The sequence below is a fragment of the Lagenorhynchus albirostris genome, chromosome 1 (assembly GCF_949774975.1).
Source record: "Lagenorhynchus albirostris chromosome 1, mLagAlb1.1, whole genome shotgun sequence".
Lineage (NCBI taxonomy): Eukaryota > Metazoa > Chordata > Mammalia > Artiodactyla > Delphinidae > Lagenorhynchus > Lagenorhynchus albirostris.
Genome location: NC_083095.1, coordinates 82,295,810 through 82,321,555, shown reverse-complemented (window position 1 = coordinate 82,321,555; position 25,746 = coordinate 82,295,810). Strand labels below are relative to the sequence as shown.

The following is a 25,746-nucleotide window of genomic DNA, read 5'->3' as shown; positions in this document are numbered from 1 at the left end:
TCAATAGAGTATATCTGTATGCAAAAGATTTTAAATGCTGTAGAACAATATTTGATGAGTCATTCAACATCAGACACATGAAATAGGGAGAATAAGATAAAGATATATTAAATTTAACAAGAAAAGAAAACTCAGGGTATAAATGTATATACTCACATAATCAATTGAAAAGGATGGCATGAAAGGCCAAAATTTGACCTATACTCTGAGAAAAAAGGTATTTAAAAAATCTTCCGGACTAAGGGAAAAACAACAAAAACACAACCTCCTTGTCCTAAAACATGATGAAAAAAGACCAAGATGAGAAGATATCAAGATATTTCCTAAAGGTATTTTCTCAAACACACTAAATTATTTTTTTCAAAAAATATACATATACTACAATAAACAGAATGGAAAAAGGGGATACAGGTAAGAAGGGAACCAACATCTCAGAAAATGAAACTGGGAGCCAAAAATAGGGGTTAACTGTCTATTTGTGGAATAGTCTATTCTTCCAACCCCTGGTGCCATGTTGCCACTCCTCCTCCTCTGGCCAAAGGAGAATAATGTATAGAAAAAAAAATGAGGCTTCCCTTCTTGAAACACTGAGCAGCTACAGAGAAAAGACTTCTCCAAATGAGCATCAGGAATTTCCACAGCACAGGAGGCAGCTCCAGAGTCTGACATCAACAATCCTGATCAACGACTACAGTTCCCAATCAGTTTTTCAGTGTCTTCTCTTAAATATGGACAACAAAGGACCATCATGATTTGAAGAAAGCCACCACGAGAGAGAGACCAAGAAAAACAAACCAAAAATTGCCCTGGAAGAGACAGAAATAATTAAAGGGGGGAAAAAAAAAAACAACCTTTTTTTAAAAAAATTTTTCATCCCCATTGAAGAAGATAGCACATTCATAAAACAAGAAAAAAAAAACATGAAAAAGGAAAACTCAAGAAGCAAAAAGAATTCCTGGAAATGAAAAAATTATGGCAGAAACAAAAATTTAGTGCCAAGCACAAAATAAAATTGAGGACATTTCCAAGAAAGTCAATCAAAAAGGAAGAGACAGAAAATGAGAAAAAAAATAAAGAAACTCAAGTGGATCTATCCAGGGGGTCTAATATCTGAATAACAAGAGTTTCAGAAAGAGAAAACAAAAGGGAAGAAATTAATAAAGAGAAATATAAAAGCTAAGAGTCTACAGATTGAAATGCCCACCTAATGTTTAGCACAATGAATTCAGGAAGACCCAGACTGACATATGCCGTGAAATTTCAGAACTCCAAGGATAAAGAAGAGAGTCCAACCACCAGGGAAGTCCCTGTTTTTCTTTAATTAACAATGATCTTTCTTTCTTTTTTTTTAACAATGATCTTTTGATGTTCCTACTACCTCGTTCCTTGCAAAAACTCCTATATATCCTGACTCCTCCCTTACCTCTCTTCAGAGCAGTCCCTCAGAGTCATCTGAGAGGCTGTCTTCCAGGCTTAAGTCCTCAGCAAGTCTGTCAAATAAAATGTAACTCTCAAAAAAAGAAGAGGGTCCAAAAGCTCCCAGTGAAAAATAAAAGGTCATCCAAAAGGACAGGCAATGGCACTGGGTTTCTCAACAGCAGCACTATATGCTAGAAAACAATGAAGCAATGCCTTCAATATTCTTTTTTTTTTTTGCCTTCGATATTCTTAGAGAAAAATGTTTTCCACCTAGAATTTTATATTTACCCAAACTATCAATCAAATGTGGCAGCAGAATAAACATTTTTAGAATTCAAGGGTTCAGAAAAATCACTCCTATGCACCCTTTGTTAGGAAGTTATTTGTGGACTTACTATGGCAGATTGAGGGAATAAACAATGAAAGAGAAGGCCATGGAATCCAGGAAATAGTGGAGTAGCCAAGGATAGGCACGCAAACAGCCCAAACTGCAGTAGAAGGATACAAGCTTTTAGGAGGGAAAGTATAGAAAAGAGGACTCATTAGAATACTTGATTTTTAAAAGTATATTTAAAAAAGAGAAAAAGAAAAAAAAAAGCAGCAGCCGCATATGATAACAAAATACAATGCAGGAAAAAAATAAACTCCAATTAGAAGACACCTGGTAAACAGAATGGCTCCCCCGAGATCTCCACATCCTAATCCCTGGAACCTGTGAATATGTCACCTTGAAGATACAGATGTGAGTTAAGTTAGGGATCTTGAGATGGATTATCTGGGTAAGCCCAGTGTAACCACAAGGCTCCTGATAAGAGAGAGACAGCAGAAGGCATGTGACAATGGAAGCAGAAGGAGAAAGAATGGAAGATCCTACACTATTGATTTTGAAGATGGAGGATGAGGTCATGACTCGAGGTACACAGGTGGTATCTGGAAGCTAGTAAATGCAAGGAAACAGATTCTCCCCTGAAGTGTCCGGGAGGAATGCAACCCTGCCAATACCTTCATTTTAGGACTTCTGATCTCTAGATTTGTAAGAAAATAAATGTGTATTATTTAAACCACGAAGTTTGTGGTAATTTATTACAGCAGCCATAGGAAACCAATGTGGGGCACCACATGGAGAGAGAGACCACCTAAGGGCCAAGATGACAAGTGAAGCACCCCAAGAAACAGTTAGCAAAACCCAGACATGTGAGGCAACCGTCTTGGATGTTCCAGCCCAACCCAGCCCAGGTATCAGTTGAATGAAGCTGCATAAATGACCCCAGTTGATACAATATGGGGGCAGGACAACTACCCAGTTAATCCAAACAATGTAATAATAATATCTGAGAGTAACAGGCACAGATTTACCCTCCTACCTGAAACAACTATAAAACTGGACAACCCACGAGAACCAGTGATTTTCAGACACTGGACATCAAGGAGCACAGGACACAATGCTCCCTCAAACAGGGGAAGCAAATGTTTTCCTATAATTGTCCCAGCTTACAGTCTGGAGTGGAGGATCCCAGACGCCGCCTGGGTACAGATTACAGGCATATAATGGGAATGATGGGTGACAGCTCTCTAGAAAACTACCTGAAGAGATCCATATTTGGGAATGCCCCCACCCTCCAACACCCTCTTCAACTGGAACACACTCCACAGCCTTAAGCCACCTTTAAGAAGGTTTGTTCAGGCATCAGGGCTACCTGATTCATTCCTAAATCCTTCTTTCTTTTGAAAAAAGAAATCAGTATTTTACTTTTTCGACAGTTGAATAAAAGGATTTAGACATATATCAAATGGGAAAAAAGGGTTTTGATCCCTCTGTGGAATAGGAAGAGAGACATACTATACTGGAAAGACTGCAAAGGCCATGAGGAGAGAAACCAGAGAATACGTGGCCTCAGTCCCATCATTTCAGAACACAGTAGCAGCTTGTCTGTTAATTTCTTTCCTCTCAGCCTGGGTGACCTCTCACAAGCTTAACAGTAACAGGGAGTCTAACACTGCTTCTGAGCAGGTGCTTTCTGCAGACAGGTGCTATTTATCAGAGAAGATTTAGACAGGATAACACTGAGGAGTGATGTGTTACTTTAACCAGATTGCAAAGCTGAAAAAGAATAATGAACCTCACATTAGTTAAATAAACAAAGCGACAGTAAGCACAATAAGCAGACAGGCATGATGCTTACAGAAGAGTCACCTCTTTTTGTGTACAGTGTGCCACATTGCACTTGCTGTTCAAATATGTTTTAATAAATGTCCTTTAATGTGTACATGAAATAGAGTAGGCATTCAACTATTTGTTGAATGAAAATAACAATATATTATGTATAAAGAAAAATCTGATCTCATATCATCAGAAACAGATTTTGTCAACCACTACTTTTGATCTTTTGGACCAGACAGATCTTGTTGTGAAGGGCTATCCTGTGTACTGTAGGGTGTTTAGCAGTAAATCCTTCTTTCTTGACCAGTTGCTCACTATATCTATCTCACTATCACATATGATGCCTTCTTTTATGTACATCCTTGCATAAATCACAACATCTATGAATTTTAAATAAATGTGAAAGATATGGGGAGAAATTAAGATATTTGCAAACAGGGACTTATACAAGACCAGGATCATTATTTAAGACCAGCAGTTGGCCTGGGCAGGAGCTTCAGACAGAGTGATAAAGTACAAATGTGGCATCGTTACCTAACAGACAAGAGAGCCTGGAAGAGCTGTCACAGAGTACCACCTACAGGACACAAATGGAAAAACAGCCTTACCTTTGCTCTATCAGACCATCCAAAGGACTGCACTGTTACATCTAATCGTTTCATCAACATCCGCCGACGGCACTCATATTCACAGGAAAGGGCATCGTTGATTCTTTCCAGTTGTTCCTAAGGAATATTTAGACTCATTATGCACAGAAAAGAAATTTCAGAATTGTGGTCAATACGTCCTATTAATTCAAAAGGTGGTACTTGATGGTCATTTTCTGATCCCATGAGACTTTACAGTAAATTATTTAGATAAAGATATTTGATAGAACATATAAAATATTCGGAAGATACTAAACATACAAATTAAACTCTACAATTGGTACAGTTTACCTGATCTTCAATCAAACATGTTAATTTACATAAAACGTCAACTTGCAAAGTAGTCTGGACCAATAAGGAAAGAAAATACCAACAACTTCCCATCTTGTTGGCGTTGAGCTACTACACTTTTCAAATTACAACTATGCTAACATATTAGGGACTATAAATACTTTTGGCCAGGTTTTTTTTTTTTTAATTAATAATCTGAGTGAAGAAATGTTAGGACCTACTGTTCTAGAATATCATTCCATTTTAATTCTCCAATATAAAAAATGCATGCTACACACTGTAAAATCTAGATGTCCATCTATAAAATTAAGTCATATTCACTACTTTAATTACATAAAGCTAATAAAAAGGTGGGGGGGGTGACTTACCGCCTGTTCCAGATTTAAATCAATTTTCAGCAGTGGTTTTCCCACGTGATTTTTCTGGACATGTGAGAGAATATCTTTCACCTAAAATTAAACATAAAAGATTGTGAAAATGTGTATCCCTAATTTAAAACGATCTTATTCTTGCTTAAAACGCTTTGAATGCTAGAGAATTAATAAAATGTTAAAGAGAAATAGTTAAAATATACCTTCACATAATAGGAAAGAATATCACTACAATGCAGAGTATCTTTCTCAAAGAAGCATTAGTTACATTAATTCAAGCTATAGCACACCTTTTCCAGAGTAAGAAATAATGTACATGGACAACTAAAGAAGTAGCTACTAAAAGGTTTTATTATGAGAATCTATAATTTATATGTGAAATAAATTCAGAGTTTCTTCTTAAGATGGCACGCTCTTACATGCTGACAAATTCTCAAAAGGGATACTAAAACCTTTGCTGAGTATGTTGGTTTTACTCCCTGAAATATTCTGTACACATTCCATTGTTTAGCAAGACAACACAGGAGAGCAAGCCCTCTCAATTAGTCGCCACATACACATTTCATTACTTTTGCAAAGCCACTGATTTGAATTACTTGAAACATTTTTATTTTGGTGAACAAGATTTAGACATTCGCTTTTGCTTCAGCAATATCAGAGGTCATTCAAACAGAATGAAATATTTACAGTTGCTTAGTTATAAAGTAACTAGAGAAAATAATCAGGAAGAGTTCACATTTTGAGGAGTATGAACCTTATTTAATGTTGGGGGACCTCTTTTAAAAAGAATTAAAAATTATGAACACAAAATTAGCTTGGAAACTGGTGGTGGTAATGGGAAGTGACTGTAAATGGGCACATGGTTTCTTCTGAGAATGATGGAAATGTTCTAAAATTAGATTTTGATGATGTTGTACTCTGTAAATATACTAAAATTCATTGAATTGTACACTTTAAATGGGCGAATTTTATAGCACTTAAATTAAATCTTGAGAAAGCTATTTTTGAAAAATGAGCTTAGAAAGAACTTGTGCAAATTAGGGGGTCCCAAAGCTTAAGCTTTACATCACAGTAAATCTACCACTACAACAGTGATTACTGACACTGCTCTTACACATTGAAAAGAATTATTATTTTCTTAAAACATACCATTTCTGTAGATTCCTCACTATTGTAAGTACCTTCGATTTTGATATTTCATATACTACTAAAAGTTTTAGTCATAACCCCTTACTCAAGAGGGACTCTGAATGCATGCTTAAGTTTCTCACATATAATCACATTCCCTGTATTTCAACATTAGATAACAGTTTTAATAACTTTGAGAATTACTTGTGATAAAGAGGGAGTTAAGAGCAGACTCTGAGGTTGACCACCTGGGTTTGAAACTCCAGTCTACCACTACTACTACTTAGAAACTTGCTTGTCTAATTTATTAAATCTTTCAGTACCTCAATTTTCTCAAATGGCTGTTGTAAATAATAATATTACTACTTCATTATAGGTGATGTAAGAATGCAATGAGTTATTACATATAAACATTTAGCACAGTAAATGCTGTATGTGTGCTGTTAATATTACTATAATTACTTTAGATTTACATTTGAACAGCTTCGAGCTAAAAGATAATGATAAATTTCCTCCCCAATGGTGAGAAGTGTCTTCTGGACACATCGTACATAGAAGAAAATATGGAAATTTTTGCTTTTGATAGGAACTGAATGGAGAAGTAAGTCATTATAGGTAAATATTTAGCCATGATGGCCATAGTAACTACTACCTTATAATTAGCCTGCCAGCACTTGAACACAGGCATTACAGCCTGCTTTAAGCAGGGAAAAGAGGTTTGGGGGTATTTTTAAATTCTAACTGAAATTCATAAAAGGAAAAAACCTCTCTGGGATCAATATGTGTAAGCACTGGGAGATTAGGAAGAGTCTAGAAATCTGTCTCAATTTGAAATAGCCCCAGATATTTTAGCCAACCCCAGATCATTCTTAATCCAGAGAAACAAATTCTGAAGAGCAACTTATTAACTCTACACTCTAACCAGTGTTTCTGAGCTGGGATTCATAGGCTTATTCTTTGGTTTACAAGTTCTAGGGGGAAAAAAAAAGTTTTTATACTGTGTTTTCATCTTAATGATACTAAAATTCTCTGACATTCAGTAAGACAAATCTTTTTATTTTTCAGTTCATAAATTATCAATGCAAAGAGTACTTTATTCAAGAATTTAGTTTAAAACAGCATGTCTAAAAACAGAGTTTTAGTACCTATTCTTGAGGGTGAGAATTTTCTTTTCCTTAAAAATGAATCTTGTATTATTCCCCTAGAGGACTCCTACAAAACCTAGGAATTAAGCCAGAATTTAGTCTGTGAGAGTATCATTCTCTCTAATCGATGGCTTGACTGGGAACAAGGACAGTTTAATAACTGGGGAAAAAAAAGCTAGAAGTACACAGGTTTTAGTTGTTTTTAACTACTCCATCAGGGTACTCATTCATTTATTCACTATACAACAAACATTTACTAAACACTTATTCACCAGAAATTGTGCATTTCTTTGCTCACTGCCAAAGACAACCACACTGCAATTCTATTAACAACATCCATTAAAAAGAAATTTAGTTTGCCTTTGACTTCATAGGATAACTATACTTCTTTCATTATACCGTAATACAACCTTGTTTAGAAAAGGGACCCTTAAATTTGCAAAAGGATTTCTATCAGGGCAAACCTTCACAAAGCCTAGCACTCACTCATTAAGATCTGATTCCCGAATATTACTTACAGTCAAATTAGGTCACATGCATATTAACTCCAAATCCAAAATTTAGTTTACACGAAGATAAATGTTTCTTTAAATAGAATGTATATCTTGTACTTAAAGGAAATACAGTTGACCCTTGAACAACATGGGTTTGAACTGTGCTGGTCCACTTATATGTGAATTTTTTTCACTAAATAAAATTACAGTACTATCTGATCCACCGGTGGTTGAATTTACAAATGCGAACTGCAGATACAGGGGGACAACAGTGAAGTTGTATGTTAATTATCGACTCTGCAGAGGGTTAGCACCCCTAAGTCCCACATTGTTCAAGGGTCAACTGTATTTTCATTTTTAATTCAACATTTACATATCAGCATTTAACTGAATTTGGGGGAAATGAAAAATAAAACAAATACAATACCTTTGATTCCACTTGGTTCAGCATAAGCGGAATGTCAGAAGTTGTTGACTTGGGAATACCAAGGGTATCGCAGATAGCTTGAACTTCCTGATAAATTTCACTATTTTTATCTAATTGAGAACTTTTACGTTTCTTGTTCTGTAATATCTGTAAAGCTTGAAGCTCTGTACTTAAAAATACTATAATAAGAAAAGGGAAAAACAAATAATGTTAAAATGCACAAGAATGCTTTAAAGATCCCACTTCTGGGTATACATGCAAAGGGAAAATCAGGATCTCAAAGAGATCTTCACTACCATATTCACTACTGTACTGTTCATAACAGCCTAGATTTGGAAACAACCTAGATGTCCTTCAACACATGAATGGATAAAGAAAATGTGGTATATGTATACAATGGAATTATTATCCAGCTTTAAAAAAGAAGAAAATCCAGCCATTTGTGACAACATGGATGAACCTGGAGGACACTGTGCAAAGAGAAATAAGCCAGACGCAGAAAGACAAATACTAATGATATCACTTTTATGAGGAATCTAAAACAGTCAAACTCCTAAAGTAGAAAGTAGAATGGTGATTGCCAGGCCGGGGAAGGAGGAAACAAGGCGTTTAGTTAAATATAAATTTTATATTGGTTAAATATAAATTTCTGAAGAACTGGTGATCTGTTTTATTGAAGTTTTATAATCAGAGGGACCAGGACTTCCCTGGTGGCGCAGTGGTTAAGAATCTGCCTGCCAATGCAGGGGACACAGGTTCAATCCCTGGTCTGGGAAGATCCCACATGCCGCGGAGCAACTAAGCCCGTGCGCCACAACTACTGAGCCTGCGCTCTAGAGCCCGCGAGCCACAACTACCGAAGCCCATGCGCCTAGAGTCTGTCCTCCACAACAAGAGAACCCATCGCAATGAGAAGCCCGTGCAACACAACGAAGAGTAGTCCCCACTCGCCACAACTAGAGAAAGCCCGCGCGCAGTAACTAAGACCCAACGCAGCCAAAAAAAAATAAATACGTTAAAAAATCAGAGGGACCTTGGCATAGTCCTCATAAGCAAAGTTTGATACATACTGGTTATATAAGATGAATAAGTCCTAGAGATCTACTTTACAGCATAGTGCCTATAGTTAACAATACTATATTGTACACTTAAAAATTTGCTAAGACAGTAAATCTTACATTAAGTATTCTTATCACAAAAAGAAAGAATAATAAAGAGGGCAGAAGGAATTTTTTTTTTTAAATAGTGCCTACTTGCAAAGAGTTTAAAGCCTAGTAGGAGAGACCCACCTGTACTTCAACAATTTTAAAATGCTTAAGAATGTGTAAGACTGATAAAATATTCTCTCTCTGATATGCACAGCTCAAGCCAGGGGAGAATGTATAGCTTTAACTGATTAAGCAGATTGAGCAATTTGAAAAACTGCCTTTAAGACAGACCACCCCAGGCTGTTCACAAGTCCTTTCACTGTCAACATTTTATTTCATCCTTTCAACAGCCATATTTTAAAAAATCATTCAAAAATCTTAGATGGAAAAAACAAAACAAACAACACAAAATGGAAACAGACTCATATACACAGAGAACAAATAGGTAGTTGCCAGAAAGAAGGGGTGTGGGGGTGGGGTAGAATAGGTGAAGGGGCTTAAGAGGTACAAACCTCCAGAAAGAAAAGGAATCAGCCATGGGGGTGTAGCACACAATATAAAATATGGTCAATAATACTGTAATAACCTTGTATGGGGACAGATGGTTAGATTTACCATGATGACCATTTCATAATGTATGCAGATGTCAAATCACTATGTGGTACACCTGAAACTAACAATATTTTATGTGAACTCTATTTCAATTAAAAAAAACTAAAAAATATCATTTTGGAAAGCAAAAAATTATCTTAAATCATTACAGTCTTTTTTAAAATTAACTTTTACAACAGTAAAGATATTGGGGTTTGTTTTTATTTGTTTAAAGTTATACACACACACAATTTAATACAACAGTTTCGACTTCAGCTGAGCAGAAAAAATATCTGAGAAATTGTTTAAAAGTACAAGTACCAGGGTCCCACCCTCAGAGATTCTGAACCAGTAGGTCTGAAGTAGGATCTGGGAATCTGTGTGGTTTTAGACCCAAGGTGACTCTCATGGGCAGGCAGGATCGAGAGCCACTAATTTAAGATTTTTTCATGTAATTTATACACGATAGTCTAAAGAATCCACAAAAAGTTAAGACCAACATGTATCAAACTTTGCACATGAGGACTATGCCAAGGTCCCTCTGATTTTTTAACTTCATTAAGCAGATCACCAGTTCTTCAAAAATTTATATTTTGTGCACAATCATGGCTGAAGTCTGTCTTTGTTCTATGGAAACATGCTGTATGTAACAGTACAAACAAGAGTTCAGTCTAGTATTTAAAATGCTAATCCTCACAGATGGGAAATAATACAGTGAAAAGTCTTCTTCCCACCACAGATCCTCAGATTCCCCCTCCCCAGAGGCAATCAGCAGTGTTAGTTTCTTGGGCATATTTTTAGGCATGTGCGTGTGTGTGTGTGTGTGTGTGTGTGTGTGTGTGTATATATTTAGTATATGTCTCTACCACCTATGCACTTTTATTTCTTTTAGAGAAACAAGAGCATACGATACATGTTCTGTATATTTTTTATTTACCAATATATCTTAGAGATCATTCCATATTTACACATTTTATCTACTCATTCTAATGGCTATAGAATGATATCACTGCAAAGATGTACCATTTCTATTTAACTACTACAAACAATGCCATAATGAACATTATTTTCATATATCTTTGTACAGTTAGTATGAACTCCTAGTCATTGAACTGCCAAGTCAAAAGACAGGTGAATTTTAATTGTGTTATTGAAAATTTGCCTTTCCAAAAGATTGTACCAATTACTCTCCCACCACACTCCAACGCCTGTAGTATATGAGAAGGCTTACTCCCCCCAAACTTGTATTATGACTTTTTTTTTTTTCTGGTATTTGCTAGTCTGGTAAGTGAAAAATGGTATCCTTTTTTTTTTTTCTTTTGTAACTCTTTAACTCTGGGGTATAACTGTGCATCTTTTCATGTTTAGAAACAATTTTTTTTTAACTTTTTTCTGTAGAATGCCTTTTCATGCCTTATGTACTTTACATATTTTTCCAGTGAGTTTTTTTATTTATATTTATTTTTATTTTTTTGGCTGTGTTGGGTCTCCGTTTCTGTGCAAGGGCTTTCTCTAGTTGTGGCAAGCGGGGGCCACTGTTCATCGCGTTGCGCAGGCCTCTCACTGTTGTGGCCTCTCTTTTTGCGGAGCACAGGCTCCAGACGCGCAGGCTCAGTAGTCCAGTGAGTTTTTATCTCTATAAAAGCTCTCCACATAGTAAGGAATGTGGCCCTTTTCATTTTACACACGTTGCAAACAATTCTAAAAGAACATGAAGAAGCTTATTATATCAGTATGTTTTAAAGGTAGTCAAACTAAAGATAAAGCTGAAATAGATGCTGGTAAGATTGTGAATTGGTATAACCTTTCTGGAGCAAATTATGGCAATATATCTAGACCAGAGAATTTTTTTAAATGTTCATGATCTTTGTCTAAGTAACCAAAAATATGAACAAAAAAATTAATTTAAAATAGAAAAATTGGGACTTCCCTGGTGGCGCAGTGGTTAAGAATCTGCCTGCCAATGCAGGGGACACAGGTTCAAGCCCTGGTCCAGGAAGATTAGACATGCAGTGGAGCAACTAAGCCCATGCGCCACAACTACTGAGCCTGCGCTCTAGAGCCCGCAAGCCACAACTACTGAGCCCACACGCCTAGAGCCCATGCTCTGCAACAACAGAAGCCACCACAATAAGAAGCCCACGCACCGCAACGAAGAGTAGCCCCCGCTCACCGCAACTAGAGAAAGCCTACACGCAACAAAGACCCAACATAGCCATAAACAGATAGATAGATAGATAAATTAGAAAAATCCAAATACCCCCAAATTTGAAATCTTAAGTAAAAATGCCCATAACATAGAATGTTATGTAGCCAATTTAAATCATTTTTTCAAAAAATACTAAGTGATGGGAAAATGCTCACAATACATTAAATGAAGAAGAGGAAGAGCAGGAACTACATCTGTAACAGATCTAAATCTTATTTAAATATGTGTGTACAAAGGAAAAAGAGAAGGAAAAGGAAATACACTGAAAAGTTATTCATGATCCTCTCTGGGGAGTGAAATTATAAATTATTTTCTTCTTTTCATATTTATCTACTTTGTAAGATTTCTATGATGAGCATGTATTTTTTCAACATGTAACATAAAATTTACCATTCTATTTTTAAGTGTACAGTGGCATTAAGTGCATTCACACGGTTGTATAACCATCACCACCATCCATCCATCCATCTCCAGAATATTTTCATCTTCCTCAACTGAAACTTTGTACTCATTTAACAATTCCCCATTTCACCACACCTCCTGAGCATGTATGTTTATAATCAGAAAAAACTATACCAACCTCTCTTATATCTCCTCTTTACTTTTATTTGGACCAGAAACTTGTATTACCGTTATTGCTGAGCTTCTTAGAAGCAAAGGCAAAAAGGGAAACATGATGATTTACACAGTTCTCACTGACTAACATAAAGAATTACAGATTACCTATATCTAAGGTTAAGGATAAGGTAATCTAAGGATTACCTATATCTATATGCAAGTTCCTCATGGCCAGTGCTTCTTACCTTCCTTTGTGTCCCAATACACCTAAGGGTTACTGTGACCTCCCATTAGTAACAATGGTTCATTAAATCAGTGACTTACACTGAATGGGAGGAAGACAAGGAAATAGTGTAAGAAAAGGGGGAAGGGCACATAATTTTTATCCTCCCCGAAACAAACAAGATAATTCAAATGTCAACACTTCCAACACCACCAGTAGTTAAACACATAAACATGATTTCTGCTCTAATGAAACTAACATTTTAACACTAGAACATAGAGGAATATATCACATGCATCTTTTTATAAATGGTACAACCTAAAATAGAAATCTTCAATAATAGAAGATGTTAGAAAAATTCTTTCAAATAGTCACCGCTTGTAGAACTTCCAAAATAGCATGAAATTAAACTAACTGAATTTAAAAAAATTTTAAGGGAGCCAATATAAATAAATGGATGTTATTCATAGTAATTGTTTAGATATAGGTAATCTGTACTCCAAATTCACCCCTGATGAAAATAGGCCACACTCACTAAAATTCAAGTGGCACAAGGGCACAATTTTTTTTTTAAACTGATACATCCCTAATGCTTAGAGCAGTTTCTGGTACAGTAGAAAGGGATCAATGAATATTTTTGAACCATCATTCAGTGCCTATCATCTAATAATCTGCTTAGCAGCCTAGTTTCAGAGAGTTTTAAGATTAAATAGCAGTTTGGAGATCACCACTTTAGCCAATTAGTCATAAATGTAAAGAGATGAATTAGGTGAAGGAAAAATTACTGAAGTACCATACAAGTCACAAACACTGGGCATTCTACATTGGCCAAATAAATCATAAGTGTTAGAAATCTTAAAGAGTACTTTAGTAGAATTTATACTACATTTATATAAAAATCTCTGAGTTAGTTTCATATTTTAAGCCAAATATTAAAAACTTTCTAATACACAAAATATCTAATGATTCATTAAAGTTCATAAATCTTGACTTGAAAATAACACAAACCAGATTAAACACATGCATTTAAATTGTTCAAAGAAACATAACTTACATAGAAGTTTCAAACAGTCATCCTTCTTTTTTAAACGGTCTTTAATATCTCCTGATACGAGTACAGAATATGGACATGCCATTTCTTTTAAAAAGCCACTTATCTCAAGCTGGAAGCTTTCTAGATCATCTTTCCCTTTAAACAAGAAAAGGTATAAAACATTTACTAAATATTTACCATGTAATCTGATACTATCAAATCTACCACTAGTTGATTTTAATTTTATATTCAATTCCAAATTTTCACTTTGACATTAAATCCTTAAATGTGTGACCCCAAAAGCTTAGGTCAAAGTAACCAAAACATATTTCTACATATGGAAAGCAACATTTAAATTCAAGAACATAAGTATCTAATCATGAAATTATAAATATTTTTATATTTAAATCTCTGATATCTTCCAATGGGCTTTCCATAAAAGCAGATAAAATGGAAATATTTTATGTTAGTAACTGAAATATTAAAAGCATTATTATGGCTATAATTATTAATTGGCTTCAGAGCAAATGATCCATTTCTATTGTATTTCTATGGATTTGGATAATAAATGCTATCATCAAATTAAGCCTCAGCGCTTATCTTTCTTTCATCATCTAATTATGTGGGAACTTGTGTCATAAGTTCTGAATTCAGCTTATTTTACTTAGCTTCAAGTGAATTCTATTAGATTTGGCAAGGAAAAAAACAATTTAAAAGGACAGCATCAGAAGGGAAGGCTACTGGTCTCCTAGCAAATGCCCCCACAAATTTTATTTTTCATTTTATTACATGTCTGAAATTCTACCAATCAAAGACCCACAAGAACTCCAGCTACCAGTACAGTAGTGAATTAAATAAACCTTGTGAGCTAGTACAGGAGTTTTTTATAAACGTATTCCTATGTGAATCCATGTCCTGAGTTATAGGTTTGGTAATACAACTTAAATTAGGGATTAAATATATGCATACTTTAGGGGGAAAAAACACCTTAATTCAAAATAAGCAGTATTCAAAACTTAAACTTTTTAAATAACCAAATTCAGACTCTTCTTTTTCTAAAGAACAATACTAAATTCAAGGCAGCAGATAAACAATAATTATTTATAATTTTATATAAATTTAAGAACCAATTTTGGATTAGTCAATATAAAATTTAATCCAAAGATATTTAAATCACATATTGAAGTTGTTTGTAGTAATGACTTTTCTTTGTACAGTGAGCACATTATAGATAAAACTGTAAATCATAACCTATCATTTCATTTTACTAGTAAACAGAAAAGTAAATAAAACTCAATAGCAATACCAGCTGAAGTGATACTTTCTTCCAAGTTGCACAATGATTTTATTTGAGAGCCTAACCAAACACAGAGCTCTGAAAATTCAGGTGAAGATAGTCCACCCTCTGCTGCCTTTATAAGGGCTTGCTCTTCTAACAGTGGTCCCTTATACCTAGAAAGGAAGATATAAAAGGTTAAAACAAACAAACAAAACCCTAATACACCTAATACTTTTTAATCAACGTCTGCTGCCTGTCTTTGTAAATAAAATATTATTGGAACACAGCCAACAACTGTACCCATTTACAAACTCTCTCTGGCTGTTTTCCTGTATTTGTGACAGAGACAGTGTGGCCAGTAAAGCCTAAATTTTTACTATCTGGTCTGTTACAGAAATAGTTTGCTGATTTCTGCTCTATATAATTAACATTTGACTTTGTTTTAAAATTTTTTAGTAAAATTATCAACCAATTTTAAGATAAATATTACATATAACAAGGTCAAATAGAATAGAGTCTAATAACTATAACTTTTCTTATTCTTACAAGAATAAGAAAAAGGTAATATAGTGAAAAAAGAACAGATGCAAATTTAAATTAAAAAAATTAAAACTGAGGACATAGGAGACTTTAACCTTAACCATTTCTTTTATAATTTTATACTTTTAAACACTGCTACAAAGTGTATTTGAATAGAACCTTAAATTTTCAAACCATTTTTATATATTACCTTAATTGAATTTGATACCAGTTTTCTACTTTTACTGTTCTTTCTGTAACTGAGCCTTTTTTTCCCCCACATTATTAAACTTGTAAGTTTTAGCACAGTTGATGGGTTTTAATCCATTGCATTTACTTTTCGTTTGATACTCAAATTGTCCTATCTCTGATTAGTGGGAGCACATTCATGTTACTCAATGAGTCCTTTGATTTGTCCCCATTATTCTTTAAATATTTTCCTTGCTTTCTATGACAATATGTTCCTCCCCTATACCTGTAATCAGCCATTTCTCCAAGAAGCCCTGATTCTCTTCAATGGTATTTAGAATACACAATCTGGTCGTAAAGGTTAATCACTGTATCTGTACCTTTTTAAAAGAAATTATATCAGGAGTTCACACTGCTATTTCCAGTTCAAATTTAGAATTATAGGGTTTTTACCTATTTTGTTTTACATTTTTATCTATTTTTCTCTTACAATGAAAATTCTGTTTTTTTATGACATTTACAGAATCCTAGTAAATATAAAAATAACATAAATTACATAGTTTCAGAATAGAAAAAACAAGCATTATTACTAAAAATAAAATTAATGAAAACAATTTATATTTTTATCATTAGGATAGATTCCAGTAAGGATGTATAGAAAAACAATTCCTTTCCATGTGATTAAACCTCCTACTCAATACACTGATAGGTATTTTTTTCATTTTGCTTTTAATTTTTAGGGGTTTGTCTCTCTTTTTTTGTTTTGATTTCATTTTAATTTTGCTTTACAATTATGTAAAACATTTATACGGTTTCAAAGTCTAAAACAAAACAAGGTACATTCAGACAATTCTAGCTTGCAATCTTAATACTGTTCCATCTAGTACTCTGTTTCCTCCCTTCCTCATAGGAAACCGTATTTATTAGTTTGGGGTTGTCAAACCATAATGTTTTAAAATATAAACATATATATACACAAAATATATATATATATATAAATGTATCTTTTTTAGATAAAAGGCAGCCTACTATCTACTGTTCTATTCCTTTTTTTAAACATACACATGCACAGACACATATTTATATATACTAGAGATCTGTAGAGATACTATTCAAACATTTTTATAGTTGTATCCACTGTCTGGATATACCATATTTTATTTGCTATGCCCTCACTGAAGGACATTTTGGTTTTTTGTAATGCTTTGCTATTAAAAAAATTGGGCAAATTTTTGTCAGTGTATATCTGGAATAGATTTCTAGAGGTAGGATCACTGGATCAAAGGGTAAATGGCTATCCAACTTTGCTGGCTAATGTTAAATTTGCCTATACAGGGGTTGTACCACTGAAGTAGAAGAGTATCCATTACCCATAACTTACCAAACATTTGACTCATGTCAAAAATCTGGATTTTTGACCATCTGGTACCTCAGTATAGTTTTAATTTACATTTCTCTTATGGCACGACTGTACATCTTTTGATATGTTTAAAGGCCATTTGTGTTTCTTTTTCTCTAAATTCTCTGGTCATATTTCACGAAGGGTGAGTAGTTTCAAAGCCCCATTTTGCAGATAAGAAATTAAGGCTCAACAAGGTTAGGATACCTGCCTTAAGTAGCAGGCCAGATGAATATTCCAATTCATCTACTCTTTACAGCAATGATTTGAAGTTATTATTATCCTAATTCTGTAGGACCAGAAGATAATATCAGAAGTTCAATGACGACACTCTGATTTAAATCCAGATTTGACCCCAAATGCTCCATGTGAACTCAAACTTCTGTCTACACTAATAAGGAAACAAAGTAAATAACCTGGCCAGGTAATGCAGCCAGGTAAAGACAGCTGGGACTAGACCAGTCTCTGCTCCTCCAACCAAGACTGGTTCCCCTGTATTACCTTTCTACCATATCTTACAGCACCTCTCATTGAGACTTAGCAGTAAATATCTTATTTCCCCCTACATGCTTTCACTTCTGCAATAAAGCAATAATCATAAGCTCCTGAAAAAATGTAACTAATTCATATTATTGGTAAGTTATTTTTACTGAAATGCCAATTTTAAAATTCAGCAAAAATTTACTAAATCACCAAAAATACTAAATCCTGAATACACAAGCTTTAATGCCTCAGTTCCTCAAAATAGGTAAAAAGAAAAAGAAAAAAGAAATGCATTTAACAAACCTGAATATCTAATAACAATCATAATCATATAGCAACTAACATTTATAAACTAATCTTAGGCCAGTGCTATGTGCTGTATGTATATTACCTTATTTAACTGTCACAATATCCTGTAAGATAGGTATTATTATCATGCTTAGTTTGTTCTATAAATTCTTATTGAATTAGGAAAGTGCTACTCTTACTCCAAAGAGTAACTCCGAAGAGTAATAACTTAGTAGTAACTGGGGACACCTCCCCTAGGCCTAGACTCCCCCAGGGCCATGCACACTTGAACCATAGTTGCTGATCTGACACTGCTCTAAGCTGGGTGAACCAAACCTTCAGTCCAGTAGGGCCATTGGTAAACCTTCACAAAGACACAGCCGGGGTCTAACTTACTTTCTGTTTTCTATTTTCATCGGCCAACATATAAAATATTAGACCCTTTCTTTCCCCCTGTCATTTACCCACCCTACTGGCTTGCCTCTGATCCAGCTCTCCACTTCTTCCTGCTTCTCAAACTCTTCCATATGTTCCATCCATAAAAAACAACTCTCCTATTCTGTCAATGTCTTCTCAGAAAGATTTATCCCTACTGCCTCTAGCTTTGGGTATTTTACTCTTAAGTGCCTGATGGTCAAATGGTGGGGTTTTTGTCCTCCTTGCTTCCGAATACAGCATCCATATCACTGCTCTCCCATTATCTTTTTTTTTAAATTGAAACATAGTTGATTTACAATGTTGTTAGTTTCAGATGCACAGCAAAGTGATTCATTATACGTACATATGTATCTATTTTTTTTCAGACTCTTTTCCCTTATAGGTTATTAAAAAATACTGAGTTATAGTTCCCTGAGCTATACAGTAGGTCCTTGTTTATCTATTTTATATACAGTAGCATGTATATGTTAATCCCAAACTCCTAATTTACCCCTCCCCACCCACACACTTTCCTCTTTGGTAACCGTAAGTTTGTTTTCTATGTCCTGTGGGTCTATTTCTGTTTTGTATATAAGTTCATTTTTGTATCATTCTTTTTTTAGATTCCACATATAAGTGATATTATATGATATTTATCTTTCTCTGGCTTACTTCATTTAGTATGATAATCTCTAAGTCCATCCATGTTGCTGCAAATGGCATTATTTCATTCTTTTTTATGACTAATATTCCATTGTATAAATACACCACATCTTCTTTATCCATTCCTCCATCGATGGACATTTAGGTTGCTTCCATGTCTTGGCTATTATAAATAGTGCTGCAATGAACATTGGAGTGCATGTATTTTTTCAAATTATGGTTTTCTCCAGATGTATGCCCAGGAGTGGGACTGCAGGCTCATATGGTAGTTCTACTTTTAGTTTTTTAAGGAACCTCCATACTGTTCTCCATAGTGGCTGCACCAATTTACATTCCCACCAACAGTGTAGGAGGGTTCCCTTTTCTCCACACCCTGTCCAGCATTTATTGTTTGTAGACTTTTTGAAGATGGTCATTCTGACCAGTGTGAGGTGATGGTAGTTTTGATTTGCATTTCTCTAATAATTAGAGATGTTGAGCATCTTTTCACGTGCTTTTTGGCCATCTGTATGTCTTCTTTGGAGAAATGTCTATTTAGATCTTCTGCCCATTTTTTGATCGACTCCCTCATTATCTTATAAATATCTCCCGCTCTCTCCAGGCTCAGGCCAGTCAGATATGCCACCCTCTTTCTCTCGTGGTTTTCACCTATCAATCTCTTGGACACTCTTCAACATTCCCTGTGCTCAGTTTTTCCTCTCCATTCCTATTTTTTTCAATTATACTGAGTTTCTTCGAAGTCCATATGTATACCCTTTCCAATACCCTGAGCTCTCAATTCCCTAACCTCCTCTTTTCCAACCTTTGCCACTGCACATAAGTAAGCCACACCCAGATCATGCCATCACCTGGAACTACGTCACCTCCGAAATCACTAATTTGAACATGTCACTCCCTGACCATAGCCTACTATCTATCCTTCCAGCTTGCTCTTTTGACCACACTTAATATCATCTCTACCTCAGTTCCTATGGTCCCTCCACATTCTCTGCATTTCCTAGATTCCGGCTGTCTTCACTTTCTTCCCTGTCCAATTGAGATTCCAAAGTGTATCATTTTATTTTGTTGCTCAATAAACACCTGTTGAAGAAATGAATCCTTTATACTGTCATCTCCTTCAGCTCTAATAGCCAATCAAATCACTGAGACCAGTAATATACTTCTTTCTATATCCACTGCCACTGAGCAACCATCACTTCTTGCCTAGACTACTAACTAATTCTCCAATCTATTTTCCACCTTGCTGACAGAGGTAACTTTTCAAACTAGACATCTAATCCAGCGGTCCCCAACCTTTTTGGCACCAAGGACCAGTTTTGTGGAAGACAATTTTTCCACAGAGGGGGCAGAGGGAGGGGAGTAGGGGAGCTGGTTCAGGCGGTAATGTGAGCCATGGGGAGCAGCAGATGAAGCTTTGCTCGCTCCACGCTCACCTCCTGCTGCGCAGCCTGGTTCCTAACAGGCCTCAGACCACTACTGGCCCACAGCCCCGGGGGGGTTGGGGACCCCTGATCTAATCACTCCCTTTTTTATTTAAAATTCTTCAATCATGTCGTATTGCTGTCACGACAAAGAACAAAATCCTCAACATGGCCTGAAAGGTGCTGCATGCCCTGTTCCTCGCTGATCCAATCTTCTAACACTGGTCCTTGCTCTCTGCCCTCCGGCTACATCAGCCCCCTTCCAGTTCTCCTAATATGGCAGATCCTTTCCACTTTAAGGTCTTTCATATTTTGTCCTCACTGTAAGGACACCTTTGTCCTCCTTTCCCAGCCAATTTCACCTAGTTAACTCCTACTCACCCTTCCTATTTCAACTCAAATGTCACTTCCTCAGTAATCTGTCACTAACCCCTAAGACTACATAGGTCCTCCTGCCACATTATGTCACCCTGTTCTTTTCCTTTGAAACACTTATTTTAGTTTATAAATATTTGTGTGATCATGTCTTTTTCTCCACCAGACTGTAAGCTCCATTGGGACAGGAACCAAGTCTGTTTTGCTCACCAATGACTTCTCAGAACAGCGTCCAATACAGAGCTGTGCTCAGTAAATATGTGAAATAAATTTCCCTCCACAATGGTGGTTCTCAACCTAGGCTGTGAAGCTTTTTAAAAATATGCATGCCTATATCGCACCCCTGAAGATCATGCTTCACACAGCTGGTGGTATATACCACACTGAAACATTTTTTTACAAGCTCCAAACATGATTTTGATGTATTACCAGGGTCGAGATACACTGTTCTACAAAAATCATAGATTGTCAGAACTGAGACTTCTGAAATCTGATCCAGCCTGCTCCTTTCACAGATTAGGAAACTAAGTTATTACTACACTGTTTTCGTTTATAATGTACTACATCACTAAACTGTTCTTTCACATAGATTTTCCCTTTTAATTCCTCCCTTTAATTTCCTATTTTATCTGATAAACTGAAGTACCTTCACTGATATCCTAAATGTTTTAATCACAACAGAAAATGCATTATTCACAATCTACATGGAAATTTTGAAACGCATGTTCAATTACAACACATATTGTAAATAAACAATTACTTTTTTCACTTTTCATTATCATTATAGGAAAATTCAAACTTCAAAATCTTGTCCTTAATTATTCCAGGAAAAATCAGTTCTAAAGTATGTTTTAAATCAGTTCTAAACTGTTTTACTTTCTATAGTGAATAATCTAAAATAATTTTCCTTGATAAAAGCCAAGATTACACCAAACTTCATTTTTCAAAACACCTATAATATAAACAAATTCAAAGAATGAAAGAAAAAAAAAAGCACTGACTTTCCAGTTTTCAAAAACTATTTATAGAATCCCACTAGTCTTATCTGGAATACTTGGGAGCTCAAACTATTTGGGTGCAAAACACTTTAATTATTTTAACTTTTTGTGTTGGTTACTTCCTTAACCAAGTTACGTGAAAATTTCCACGGGATTTCACAGAAGTAAAAATGCCCCCTAAGTAATCACTGGCTCTGTTCTTTCACTTGACAAATATTTATTCAGGATCTAGTAAGTGCAAGGCTCTGTAACAATGAGTCACTGCAAAGTAGGTACTATCAGGGTCCCAAAGAAGCAATTGATAGAGGAGCAAGTGCAGTTTTAAGAAAAATAAAGGGGGGCGAGAGGGTGGTTCAAGCTTCACGATAGTACTGCAAAGGCACAGCCTATCCTATCCAAGAAACTCCAGACGTGGCAGGGCACACAATTTTACAGATGGCTCCAATGTCTTTAATTAATGTGTATTTTTTTGACTTGCAACTATCTGGCCCTATGCTTACCTCTGTGCACTCTCTGCTTTGAACTTTTCTTCATTTACTTACCCATTCATCCAACCACTATTTATTGTAGCAGATCTGGTTGTAGGATGTTTTGGGGAACAAGACAAGTAAGGTACCTGTTCTCCTGGAGCTGACTTTTGTGTATTAGTGGGTGGAGGGTGGATGTTCAAGAGACAATAAATAAATGTTCAGGACAAGATAATTTGGGATTGGGACCCCAGGGCTGTGAAGAAAAACAGGATGAGGCTGAAGGAGAGACTATTTTGCATGTATTGATACCCATGCCTGCAAGTATTAACATCATTCCAGGAGCTCTCATAGCACTTAACCACTCTGAATTGCAAACACCAGTGGACTCTTTATATTCCCCGACTAGGTAACCTACTAGTAATCTGAAAACTGTCTTCCTCCTCGGCCTAGCACACAAATACAGATTAACACCAAATTAATATGTTGTTAATGAATGGAAGAAACGGTGAAATGAATGGACTTGCACTGAACTAAAACCCCTTTCTCGGGTCAAGGAAGCAGGAGATTCGCTCCCGCGCCCTAATTAATCCACAGGTTGTACAAGGTAGGAGACAACAGTCAACAGCTGCGCTCCGGCTTCCAGCACCTCTCCCCCGGAGCGTCAACAATAATACCACCCGCGGGGCAGCAACTAATTCCCCAAAGGAGTGCTGCCAGCCGGGCCCCTCCGCGCCTTCGCCGCGGGTCCCGGCTGCGGAGTTCCGAGGCAAGTAGTTCGGAAGAGGGGGACAAGCGCCCCAGCTCTCCGGGCCTGCTCCACCCCCCAAGCGGATTTCTCTCCCGCCTCTCTCTTAACTCTGTCCGCGCCGGAGACAGCGAGGCAGGGACGGAGGCCTGCACCGAGCGGCAAGAGCTCAGCGGAGACTGAGGCAGCCATCGGAGGTACAGCTTACGTTTTCGGGGGAAAGGCGGCCCCAGGACTACTCACCCCAGTGCCTCTAGAGTGTCAAGCACGTCCCCCTCCATCGTAGCTTCGGGACCCGGTTCCGGCCCTCTCATGGTCCTTCGGTCCAAAGCTGTTCCGCGCTCTAAGGAGCCCGCCGGAAACTGGCGTCGCGGCGCCAAGGTTCCGGCCGGCTCTCAACCTGGACTGCCTAGGCGTGCCTCTGGCACTGGGGGACAAAACGTTCCCGGCCCGGAGGCAATTGGCTCTCCTGCCTAAAACCAACTTATGTAACAATGCTAACTTTTAAAAATAATAATAACAATAAATAGTAGAAATAAAAAGACTTCTTTGAGTTGTCTTAGCAAACATCGTGATTCTACCAAGTTCTCAACCAATCAGATTCCGGCTTTCCCTTTTTACAACAAAAATCCCTAAATGAAATATTAATTATCTTGAGCTAAAGTTGTACATAATATCATGTACCTAAACAAATAATTTTTAAATGAATATACACAACAAAGCTCCAACTTTAAAGAAAAAATAGAGAAGGAAATTTATAACAAAATATTGTTTCATTATGAAATGTAGAAGATCAATGAAGTGATCAGATGCTTGCATCTATCTATAGAATCCTCTTCAACACACATACAGGCTATGTGTTGCACTGCTGACAAAATATAGGCGAGTTGTATAAAAAACAAAAATTCCATGGGCAGAATAGGGTAGCTGATGTGCTTTCCCCAAATTGTGACTGACTCTCCATAAAACTCCAAACAAACAAAACACAGTAGTCCCTCTGTGTACTATTTATGGAGAATTCAGTGTCTATCTAAAGAATACAAAATATATTTTAGGGTTCATATGTAAAAGAGTCAGCATAGAGCATAAAATTATTAACAGTTATATCACCCAAATGAATAACCAAATGAACTATTGAAAGTTGTGCAAAACAGTAACTATTGGTCCTTGTAAAGGACTGTCCCATGCCTCACAGAATACATAACATCCCTGGCCCTAATGCACTAAAGACACTAATGCTCTCACCTCCCAAATCACTGTTACAAATAAAAAGCTTACCAATAAATTTGTAAAATCCCCTGAGGGAAGCTTACACATAAATTTGAACAAATATCAATAATGACTCCTCTACCATATACCCAGGCTTAAGTATAAAATTATTTGCAGCTTAATGTATTTGAATTCATCTCTAAACCAAAGGCAGAGAACGTATGTTCTAAGTGGTTATTGCCTCTCTCAAAGAGTTGAAGTCATAGAAAGTACTATTCTTAGTAACCTTAGGAGACATCAATAAGGACATTTCATAATGATAAATGTGTCAAGACAACACAATGCCATAACAACCCTAAATGTTATAGGACCCAACCAGCCTCAAAATATATAAATAAAAAATTTAACAAACTTGAAGGAGAAATAGGCAAATCCACAATCACAGAGGAAGATTTTAAACACATTAACTGATGTAATAAGCAGTAAAAAAAAAAAAAAAAAAAGAAAGAAAGAAATCAATAGACATACACAAGACTTGGAAAACATGATTTACAAATGTGATATAAGCATCACTGCTCCCCAAACCTTCAGAATATGAATTTTTTCAAGTTCATACATGTAATTTATAAAATTGACTTTATACTGTAACTGAAAGTAAGCTTTATCACTTTCAAAGACCAAAATCATAAAAAGTATGTTCTCTGACCACATTAGAATTAAACAAGGAATCAATAAGAAAAAAAGAAAACTAAAAAAGTCCCCAAATATTTGATGTTCAGAATTTAAGCAATGCACTTCTAAATAATCAGATTAAACTAGAATTAAACTAGGGATTAAATTAAACAACAAATGGATATAAGAAAATATTTTTGAACTGAATGGTGATAAAAAATACCACATCAACATGTGAAAGATGCAGGTAGACCCATTCTTAAAAGAAAATATATAGCATTAAATGCAAATATTAGAAATGATAAAAGATTGAAAATTAATTATCTAAGTATCAATCTCAAGAAGCCAAAAAGCAAACCAATTAAATTCAAAGAAACAAAAAGATAGAAATAATAAAGAGTAGACATCAACGAAATGAGGGAAAATACTATAAAGAAATGAAGCCAAATTTGAGTCTTTTTGCAAGGATAATAGTATTGACAAACCTTTAGCCAAACTGATCAAGAAAAAATAAGTACAAAAGAAGAAGCAAATAACCAATATGAGGAATGAAAAGGGGGACATTGGTACTGGTCAGTACCAATGGACAGTAAGAGGATGTTATGAATAATTTTATGCCAATAAATTTGAAAATTTAGATGAAATTGATAAATTCCTTGAGAAACACAATTTAACAAAAATGATACAAGGAAAATTTAAAATATGAAAAGTTCTACATCTATTAAAGAAATTGAATGACAAATTAGACATCACCCACAAAGAACACTCCAAGCC

At 35.7% G+C, this 25,746-nt stretch overlaps 1 protein-coding gene across 1 annotated transcript in view; it reads right to left on the bottom strand.

Annotated features, from left to right (window-relative positions):
• The window catches only part of FAM98B (family with sequence similarity 98 member B), a 35,143-nt gene extending 11,676 nt beyond the window's left edge, over positions 1–23,467 (bottom strand). Inside the window, exons 1-6 of the mRNA XM_060168725.1 lie at positions 23,335–23,467; positions 15,152–15,297; positions 13,867–14,001; positions 8,084–8,262; positions 4,887–4,967; positions 4,189–4,305 (exon numbers count right to left, since the gene is read on the bottom strand). Of these exons, the coding sequence (XP_060024708.1) occupies positions 4,189–4,305; positions 4,887–4,967; positions 8,084–8,262; positions 13,867–14,001; positions 15,152–15,297; positions 23,335–23,405 (729 nt within the window). The 5' untranslated portion in view covers positions 23,406–23,467. The remainder of the gene's footprint in view (positions 1–4,188; positions 4,306–4,886; positions 4,968–8,083; positions 8,263–13,866; positions 14,002–15,151; positions 15,298–23,334) is intronic.
• Positions 23,468–25,746: the final 2,279 nt, after the last annotated feature.